This window comes from Teleopsis dalmanni, chromosome 2 (genome assembly GCF_002237135.1).
Source record: "Teleopsis dalmanni isolate 2A chromosome 2, ASM223713v2, whole genome shotgun sequence".
Taxonomy (NCBI): domain Eukaryota; kingdom Metazoa; phylum Arthropoda; class Insecta; order Diptera; family Diopsidae; genus Teleopsis; species Teleopsis dalmanni.
The window spans coordinates 39,638,981-39,649,534 of record NC_051847.1 but is presented as its reverse complement, the minus strand read 5'-3'; the positions used below and the strand labels follow the sequence as shown (position 1 = coordinate 39,649,534).

The 10,554-nt window shown below is 27.1% G+C and overlaps 2 protein-coding genes across 2 annotated transcripts in view; both read right to left on the bottom strand.

Moving 5' to 3' along the window:
* Nucleotides 1-4,150: 4,150 nt before the first annotated feature.
* Nucleotides 4,151-5,647, bottom strand: LOC119678827 (O-acyltransferase like protein-like). The gene is made up of 7 exons (XM_038090890.1): nucleotides 5,485-5,647; nucleotides 5,346-5,425; nucleotides 5,171-5,284; nucleotides 4,767-5,101; nucleotides 4,553-4,695; nucleotides 4,380-4,488; nucleotides 4,151-4,241 (listed from the first exon to the last, which is right to left on the bottom strand). Exons 1-7 carry the CDS (start codon nucleotides 5,620-5,622, stop codon nucleotides 4,204-4,206), a joined length of 957 nt encoding a protein of 318 aa, XP_037946818.1. The 5' UTR covers nucleotides 5,623-5,647; the 3' UTR covers nucleotides 4,151-4,203.
* Nucleotides 5,648-5,786: 139 nt separating this feature from the next.
* LOC119674357 overlaps nucleotides 5,787-10,554 on the bottom strand; it is an 8,871-nt gene continuing 4,103 nt past the window's right edge. The window contains exons 2-5 of the mRNA XM_038085493.1: nucleotides 6,661-6,959; nucleotides 6,433-6,592; nucleotides 6,228-6,371; nucleotides 5,787-6,166 (exon numbers count right to left, since the gene is read on the bottom strand). Of these exons, the coding sequence (XP_037941421.1) occupies nucleotides 5,787-6,166; nucleotides 6,228-6,371; nucleotides 6,433-6,592; nucleotides 6,661-6,959 (983 nt within the window). The remainder of the gene's footprint in view (nucleotides 6,167-6,227; nucleotides 6,372-6,432; nucleotides 6,593-6,660; nucleotides 6,960-10,554) is intronic.

Below are 10,554 nucleotides of genomic sequence, written 5' to 3'. Positions count from 1 at the left end.
TTGTAGGTATTCAGTTACTAAAGAAAAGTTAACATAGATATATTCTTAAGATTATATTTTGTATAGACACATAAATGGAGTTATAATTTTTCATCGTCATATACTTTTGTACACATGAGATATGTTATTAGTCATCTATTTTTTTATCACAAATAGACTATATTTTGCATATGACTTTGTTTAGTCATATGTTTCATATGTATATAAGTTTATATATCTACGCAAAATGGATATGGATGGATGCTTTGTTGAATCGTTAAGTAATATTAGAATTACTTTTCATTCCTAAGAAAGTGTCTATACATAAGAAAAAAAATTTTAAAAAACATGTAATAAATAATGTCTCCACAATTATTCTTTCTACAATTAAATAATTAAATTATTCTGTAGCTGGATAATGAATTCGTTTTTATAATGTAGGCAATGAATTTGTTAATGAACTATTAATTCACTGCCAATTAGCATAATTCCAAGTCATTTCAAAATTATGTAAGTCAAATGCGCTTTTAGATCTGCCCAATCAATAAACATGGTAATCTTTACATGGAAACTTTTTTCATATCTTTGGAATAATGCGATATTTTGAATATGCAGTCAAGAAAAACATAACATACAATGTTGCTACCTGCTCTCAGAAGCACCATAATTTTTATATTATGTGGATTTATAGATTATTTTCTAAAAGCTCCTTTAAAATTCATTCACAGTCCGATACTTAGTACACATTTTATTTTCACACACAATCAATGTTAGATTCAGTTAGATTAGGTTGAAATCAACGCCTTGTTCTTCAAAGCCCAATTAATAGAGTGTTGTGATACCACGGATTATTAAAGTCAACCAATGAAGAATATTATTAAAAATATTTTTAAGAATAGACCCCTAATATGGTAGTTTTCAGGATTAAAAGTCTTAAAGTCTTAAAATAGTGCAAATAAATTGGAAAAATTAGCACAAAAATATATTTTTATTATATATATTTATAAAATAATAATGTTTATTTACTTATTTTTTTATCACCCATATATACGTATATTTTTTATATATAACTATATATAATATGTTATTATTTATAATATATATAAATATATTTTATTATATTATTTTTAGGTATATATATATATATATATATATTGTATTATTGCATTTCTATTCAAACTTTTCACAAATGATATTAAATATCCAATTTGACTATAGTGAAGTCATATTTTATATTGTATATTTTGTATTATATATTTTATATTGCTCATTGTAGTTTTTATAAATTGATCACCAATCTCCTTTATTACCATATAGAGTATGTTTTTGTATATATTTTAAGAATAATTACTTCTTTTTGTTTTCTAAAGAATTCATGTTTTTAAGCATTTGAAATTTTATTTGAGAACACTTACTATTAAAATTGGCATCAGATAATTTTATAAAAATTATAAAAGAAAAAATAAAAATATTTACTGAAAAGCAACGATTCATTTTATTAACTTTTCTGACTATATTTCTAGAACTGTAAAACGACTTTGATTTGTTTATTAATCCTCGACTTTTGAAACAATGATCGAGAAGTAATAATTTACCTGTACTTGATCATTTATATGTACAAATCGTTCTTAAGTCTCTGCTAAAGTCTCACTAGTAGCAGCGGTTGATGTCTATAATTTCATATGTTATATATATACTTAAACTTTTTACTTTGGGTCCAGTTTTAATGGCATAAATATTTAATTATATTGATTAAAATCAATATGAGTTTAAAAAATATCATGTCAAATCTGATAGAAATTAAACTGATTGTAGTTATAGGTATAATTGTTTCTTATAAAAAAATTTATAAGTATTAATTATTTACTTTATAAGATAAATGGAATTTTACTCAATATACTGAAATCAAATTTTAAAAAACTGCTGTGATAACATATTATTTAATAATGCTATCTATATCTATTAAATAACTAAAGCAATACAAAAAGTGTTTTAATATTTTTTTCCAAAGGTCACTATTTATATTTTGATCCTACTAATGAAAAAATACTAACTTATTGTGGAACATTGCTTTATTGTTTCTTGAAGTATTCTTCTTTATGATTAAAACCTCCAAAACATGATTTTTGAATGAAACAACGGCTACATCCGCTAACAAAAATTTGTCCACGCAATTTACAAGTATTCTAGACGTTCAGGAAGAAGAAGAAGTCATTGGGTGCCAAATCAGGACTGAGAACTATACGGCGAATGACCCATCGATTCAATTTTTTGACTGTTTAAATAGTCGGTTGTTAGACGAGATGTGTGACTACTTGCATTGTCTTGCTGGAGATGTAGAATGATCCGACAATCCTTGTTTGTTTTCCGTATTTCACTGAGTACTTCGAGTAAACAAATACCAAGTGGTAGTATACCATTCGGAATGGTTCGTTTTACCTTCCTATAGTAGTATCCGTTATGGTTATGTGGCAACTACTCACATAACCAGTTTTGTCGAAAAAACAAGTGACCATTTGTTTAGAAGAACTTCGACCGCGAACAACTTTTGTTGAATTTCAAATGGGTTTCAATGTTATTTCAAAAGTCGCTCTATATTTTATATTGGAACCCAAATAAATAAGAGACTATTAGCTTGCGATTTTTTGACTGCATCACCCGTGCTAAAAGGAAAATTCCTTAGTCGATTTCGTTTCGGAATAATATCTTTTATGTTTCTTGGAAGATTAAAGTTTTTATAGGAACAGATAGGATGAGATGTAGGACAACATGCTCTTGCTATTTGAGTTTTCTCAGTGATCTTATTTATACTCCATTTTAACTGAAAAACATTATTTAAGTTTCTATGAAACGTTTTGTCAATTAAAATTTCTTTAAATTGGTGGCAATTAGAACTTATTCTCATGGGTACAGGATTACCCATGATTGATTGATTGATTCAATAACTGATTTTTTTTTTTCAATCGTAAAATGAAGCAATCGAGAGGAGCTCGTGTAGAACTGAAAAATGAAAGTTTAAATCCAAGTACTTAAAAATACCATTGTCTAATATATGATTGAAGTCATTATTTCAATAATGAGTCGGTTTTACAGAAAGATGCAGTTCAATATTATTATTATTATTATGGTTGTAATATCCAAATGGCCATCTGCTGTGAAAACCATTTAAATGGTTCTTCTGCTTATAGGATTGGTTTATCATTTTCTTGAAGACTTTCTAGAAGATCTGTCAGATGTCTGAAGTAAAGTTTACCGTTTATATTATTAGTCTCTATAAAAATTGATACAGATTCAAATAAACTTGAGATTTTAATTTCAGAGTGTTGATGTAAGTCTGTCTTCATCACAACTGCTGTTCCATCAGCTCTCCTATGCAATCTATCATTTCTGTTGATTGAATAATTAGAAATTGTCAAAAGTTTTAGAAACGTATCTCGGATAAATAAAATATCATCACACAAATTTTAGCTTAAATTTAATACTAATAATATAATATTTGGTATTAAATTTAACTTCAACTGAATGATATTCCATTCAACGGATTTGATTTTAAAATGAAATAAAACGACTTGTTGAAGAGAATTAAGAAGATTGATATATATCTCTGAGTTTTGACAATTAATAACGTTTAAGTGAAGACAGCGACGAGTTACAAGTTGATAATATAGTGAACTCAGGAATGAACTGGTAACACATTTTAGTCGCTATTACACATAAAACATAAAATGCAAGGGGCATTTATGTTGTCAAATCCCTCTTTGAAACAAATTTCGTTAGTTCACTTCACAATAAAATAATCAATCATTTCTAACTCATTATTGTCATAAGTTAAGTTTAATTATATTTCATTTCAAGTCATTAAAAAATTAACGTTATCAACGCCTTTTAAGTTTATGAAAGGTGGCAGCGCATTTGTCAATTAAAAAATATGTTTGATTATTGTAATAACATTACTCGCTACTCAGAATAGTAACACTTTATTCCGAAAATCTTATATATAAACTATAACGTTATTAAAAACACAATAGATAACGCCTTATATATACCAAATAAAAATAATTTTAATATGAAGAGATTTATTGAATTACACTTTTAAGTTTAAAAACTTTAAATTAAAAAACTAATTTAAAAGTATTCAACATGCGTATATATTATAGCATATAATATATGTAATATAATTTTCCACTAAAATATTGCGCCTCTAAAAATATTGGTCTCATCTAATTATTTCGATTTTGAGTTCTCACTTCCAATCATATTTTCTGAAAAGTAAAATGGTTAATACAAGTTCTTAAATTATACATACATGCATAAATATATATTCAATCATGTATGAGTATTATAATAAAATTCATTTAATATAATTTATAGTCCTGATATTATTTACATATTAAACCAACCTTTATTCAATAAAATATCAAATATTTTATTGATTGGGTATTCGAATATGAGAGTCAAAATGAACGATAAACTCCAGGCAACACACTGGAACAATATGAAGCGCAGATTCTTAAATGATGAATATTAGAATTTAATCTTAAACGGTAACGTGTCTTCTGAAGAGCATACTCACAAAATGTAAGTCATTTGAATATAATGGTTGTCGAATATATCCATATATTATGTACAATGCTGCCATATGCCAGAGATATAATTGATAAACAATTCTAGACATCTTCACCGCAAACGCTGAACTCAAACCCATACGCATAATTCCTATATTTCACATAGAAAATAAATATGCATCATAATTAAATACATAATTATATATAATCCAGTATTTGTACCTCCAAGTTTAAATGTTAAGCCCAGAATTAATATACAGTAACCCACAGCCCAGATATTACAAAGAATGTGAGATGTCAGGCTACTCAATGCTGGATTGTCCTCAACCGATTTGAATTTGAAACTTGGTAAAATTGAGACAGCAACATACAAGATCCACCAACCAATTTCATATATAAAGACACCCTTGAACGACTTGTGATTAGTTCTCCTTTTGATTTCCATATATATTTCACCGGTTATGATACCGAATAGATATATGCCCACAGTGCTGTATATTGTATAGAGTACCTTTACATTGTAACCAATGTATTGATACTCCATATATCGTAGACTTCTATTATAAACAAAACGAAATATTTTGAGATAATAATTATGTATAACGGCTACAAGCTTTATCACCTACTCAGATTGAACAAGTGTGTTATACACAAGATTATAGTAATTTGCCAAAAGTGGGGGCAGTAATATAGATATAGCAGTAATGATGGCATAAATAAATTTCTTGTACTGAGGATATCTATAAAAATATATCAATTTTATTTACATTAATGAACTAATGATTACTGTATATATTGTACTTAGCATTAAACGTCAATATTATCAGAAAGAATACAAATAGTTGCATATCAACAGCAACGAACCAAGTTTGAAACGAGGCCTGTAATTAAAAATTCCTGAATGGGTTCTGTAAAAAAATTATTACATTTTCCTACATACACTATTGGAAAAATTGTTGATGAACAATAGACTTTTCCACCAATTTTCACGAGCATTTGTTTGGTGATGTTGTATGGCATGAATCCAATTAGGTCCATCTGAAAGCTGTTCCAGAAGAGTGCCAAAAAAAAAAATCATCAAAACTAGAGATGGAATTAACCTTTAATAAAAAAAAAAGTATTTACTAAACATTTTCAAATAAGTTTATCGAATTTTTAAATAATTTTTAAAGATACATACGCAAAACGAATAAAACTATAAACCAATGAAATTTTTAACAAGAGTACTGGTCACAATTGTTCCTACCTCAAATAACGATAAAAAATCGCTTTCACAATGACTTTGAAACAATGATTCCAACTGCTTTTGTAATTAATATTCAATCTATTCTTAAAGTTATAAAACAACATAAATCCACTCATCAATAAAAATATCGAGTTCATATTCACAACTCCGTGTATCATAGATGGTTCCCTCCTGCTTCTGGAGCGATCTTCACAATAATGTGAATTTGATACTGGAAATCCTCCTTGCGAAGTACCGAAATGTCCATAAATACTTAGTAAATGTCCTACTACCTTTAAGCCATTAAAGAATTTCAAATCGTCGGTGCCTCTGTACTGGGTGTCTGTTAACTTAAGGTAATTTCTTTTGAGAGAAAATGAGGTTAACAATTTTTGAACTAGAATTAAAAACATATTAAATAATTAGACACAAAGTGCAGATTCATATATTTCTGTTACATTTGTTGGTTAATTTTATTTCATAAAATTTTGCCTGTGAGTCCAATGGTTCCTTTGACTTCAAATAGAAATCGTAACAAGTTGACACAATGCAACTAAATATTATGCAAACTACAAGAAATATGAACGATTTATCTGCAGTATCTAGAAGAATATATATATTTGGATATATTACACTTTTATTATAAAGAAATTTTTTATTTACCATAGCCTTGTGGTTTTCTACTATCTATACAGTATTCAATGTTAGAACGCAATTGCAAGCCATATTTATTTTGATATTCATGGTTAAGACATTTATTTATCAACTCATCATATTTCTCCCGATATTTAGCAGAATGATTTCCGGCATGTATCGTTGCTACCTGAATATATTGAAAAATCAATTTTAGTCCATCATTTTGTAATGTAGGTATTTTCTAAAATAACTTGCTTCTTTGTTTAAAGTGGATCCAATATAGAATTGATTAAATTGCGATGGATCCATTGTAGCTGCCAAAGATTTACAACGGTCTATGCAAGTTCCTATAAATATTACATCGTGTCGATATCGGTATTTCTGTTTGGAGTTATATGAATATTTTTCTATGGCTTGCCAAATTTGTGAGTTGTTATTTGGAACAACTTCAGTATAAGATAAACAAAAAATTCCATGGCCATCATTGTTCTCATATAAACACGAATCGTAATCATCATATTGGGTAATTGGCGGCATTTGTAGGTATTCAGTTACTAAAGAAAAGTTAACATAGATATATTGTTAAGGTTATTTTTTGTATAAAAACTTCAATGGAGTTATCATCGTCATATACTTTTGTACATATGTAATATATTATTAGTCATCTATTTTTTTATCACAAATAGACATATGCAAAATATATGACTTTGTTGTCATTTTTTTCATATGTATATAAGTTTATATATCTCCGCAAAATGAATATATAAAACATCGCTTTATCGTATCGTTGAAAATGTTAGAATTGCTTTTCATTCCTAAGAAAGTGTCTATACATAAGAAAAAAATATATTACAACATGTAATAAGTAATGTCTCCACAATTATTCTTTACACAATTAATTCGTTTTTATAATATAAGCAATGAATTTCTTAGTGAAGTTTCTCTGGCAATTAGCATAAGTCCAAATTACTCCAAAATTATGTAAGACAAGTGTGGTTCACTAATTACCGCTAAATCTGAGTTTCACATCCTAAAGGTACACGTTGGTACTTCCAGTCTAAGAAACTATTAACGAATAATTAAAAATAAGAAATGTTTCCAAAATATCTTTGATGATGGGTATTAAGCCACACTCGAAATGGCTCCATGATCTGTGAAAAATTCAATTAATGAAAAATAAAATTTTATTTTTCAACTTTCAATTAGAAAAAGTTTCTGCTTGTAAGATGACAGTTTCTTCATCATATTTAAATTTAGAAATCAAAGTTAATATATGTTTAATATATTGAAAAGATATAAAATTATATGAAATCTAATATAGTCTGGATTTTTTTCTAGGAATACTTTTTTTGCATTACTATGTAAGGATGGAAATGTTTTCCAGTTTTCAACCTACATGTAACCAGTTAAATAAGAAATCACCCGGCTCCATGACCTCCCAGCAGACATCTCTAGTCTTAATACCTTCCTGAAGACCTTGTTCAAGCCTTTCGCTTCAAACCTCCTCAGTACCTATCCCATTATTTCGACGAGTTAGATCACAAACCTCTCTCTATTCCCCTTTATTACCGCGGCTTTCGTGACCCCGGTCACAAAGTTTGTCATTGATCCCATCCCCGCTGTTTAGCCGTAACCCTACCCCTTTCATTATTTCATTATTTTATCCTAATTTATGCCCTTGCTTTCTGGCTTAGATGAACCTAGTTCACTAGGTATTAAGTCTACCTACTTTCTCTCTCCCCTGATTACTTGAAAGAAGTTTTCACATTGCTGTTGGAAAATCTTCTCCATTCACTCCGAAGAGGTGGTTTTAGTGGATTGAAATCTCACACTGTGGCTTTTCGATGCTTTTCAAAAAATGAGAGGCAGTTAGGGATCGACACTTAAAATCATCACAAGCACGCAGAGGCACTTAGTGATCAATATTCCAAGTCATCAGAAGTACGCAGAAGAACTTTGTGGTAAACCTTTCCGCAAAGTATGATGAAAACAACAACTCGTCAACAATTTCTTTTTTATATACCTATCTCAAAAAGTAAAAAGTAAAAATTAATTTAAAAAATAGAAAGAAACATTTTTCCTTGAAGCATTTGCTTTATAGACGGATACTTTCCAGACGGACAGACAGAGTGGCTAAAATTGTTTGATTCTGTGAATGCTCACACTAATCTAGACTTGCATTCTCTTAAAACAAATGCCATATATATTCCGTAAGGAATATGTGAATTCCGACCTACACTGCTATAAAATCAAATAATTTATCATATTGCAATAGAACGCTTGTTCCAATGGATCACTCAAGCTTAAAAGGACTCTATTGATTAAAAGTGCTTTTAGGTTGCGTTTCATTAATCATTATGTTTCAAGTAATAACATTATTTTATCTTCAATATATTTATATATTTTTATTTATATTTATTTTAAAGTATTTAAGTTTAGTATATCACAAGGTCCAATTTATTAAGTTTTCACAAATTATGTATTATATATTCAGTGATTATTTCACTACAAATTAAGTTTACTACTAAATCGAGTAATCGTAAATATATACTTTAAGGACAATTAATTGTTTTTTGCACACTTACTATTAAAACTAGCATCAGATAATTTTAAACAAATTATAAATAAAAAAATAAATATATTTACTGAAAAGCAACGATTCATTTTATTGACTTTTCTGACTATATCGCTAGAACGGTAAGATCACTTTGATTTCTTTATTGTTCTGTGACTTTTCAGATAATGAACTGGAAGTTATTATTGGCCAAACATTATATATATATATCTTCATTGATACATATGCATGCCTATTGCCTATATATACATATTAATACATATAGAATAATTTTATTTTTTTCTACGTGAACTTACCACTGTAGGTCCAATTTTTTCTATCATAGAAAAACTCATAATAAATTAAATTTAAATTATGTCTATTCAATGATATAATGATGACTTCATAAGTATGAATTAAAAGCAGTTTGTTTAATTAATCAATCGGAGTATAAGTTTTTATTATAATTACATAAATATAGTAAATAAAATCAACTTTTAAGAAGCTGCTATGACTATAATGTATTATTAAATAATTATCTAAATGCTGTCCATATAGATTAAGTGACTAAAATATAAAGAAAAGTATTTAGTATTTAAAAATAAACCTGCTAATTTTAATCTAAAATTTTAAAGTTATATGAAAAACTATTAAGTGATATAAAATATACCCGTAGGTTTTTGATACATTTCTGAACAATTTTATTTCATTCATTTTAATCATTATTTTATTAAAGTATATAGTAGAGTATATAGGTAGCTTTTTGTCATAATTCCATTCGTGAAAAACTTTGGTAGCTTACCAATAAAAATCTTGACGATTTTTAATAGCTTTTTTCCAGACAATTTTTTTGCAATTATGTAAGTCTCATAGAGACTGAAACAAATGGTTGACAGATGGTGGATGATTTAAAATCAAGTTCTATCAATTGACAGGTAGATGATTCAAAATCGAGTTCTATCAATTAATTTCGAATTATCATTCGGATATGTGTAACTTGTCATTTTTGTGATGAAACACAACACATTTTTTATTGATTAATTCTTGTCTTGAGCAGTAGAGAACAAAATTAACCGTTGTACTGGACTGGAGAAGCTTGTAATAGACAATTCTTTTTCAATCACACCAAACACATAAACATAATCAATAGTCTTGACCAATATATATATGTTTAACATATATGTTCCTTGGACTAGTAATTACATTTGGACTTAATTCAATTTAATTTTTTTTTTTTTATTTTATTTTTATTTTATTTTATATTATTTTATTTATTTCTATTTTATATTAATTTATTTACGTTTACTTCATATATATTATTTTACTTTACGTTATTTTATATTACAGTATTTTACTCTATTGTATTCTATTGTATTTTTCTGTTTTATTTATTTTATTATTAAATTAATTATTTATTTCTCTTTTTATTATTTTATTTTGTTTTAAATTACTTTATTTTATTTACATTATTTTATGCCATTTTATTTTTAGTTACTTTATCTTATTTTAAATTATATTAGTTCACTTTTTTATTGTGTTTTAGTTAGATTAGATTAGAGATTAGATTATTTTATAATTTTTAATGTATTTTATTT

Coding starts and splice junctions, on each gene's coding strand:
- LOC119678827 (XM_038090890.1), bottom strand. CDS start 5,622: ATGATTTTTTTTTTTGGCACTCTTCTGGAACAGCTTTCAGATGGACCT. Junction 4,696..4,766: donor CTTAACATTTAAACTTGGAG/GTACAAATACTG, acceptor TGTGAAATATAG/GAATTATGCGTATGGGTTTG. Junction 4,242..4,379: donor TGATATTTTATTGAATAAAG/GTTGGTTTAATA, acceptor TTTACTTTTCAG/AAAATATGATTGGAAGTGAG.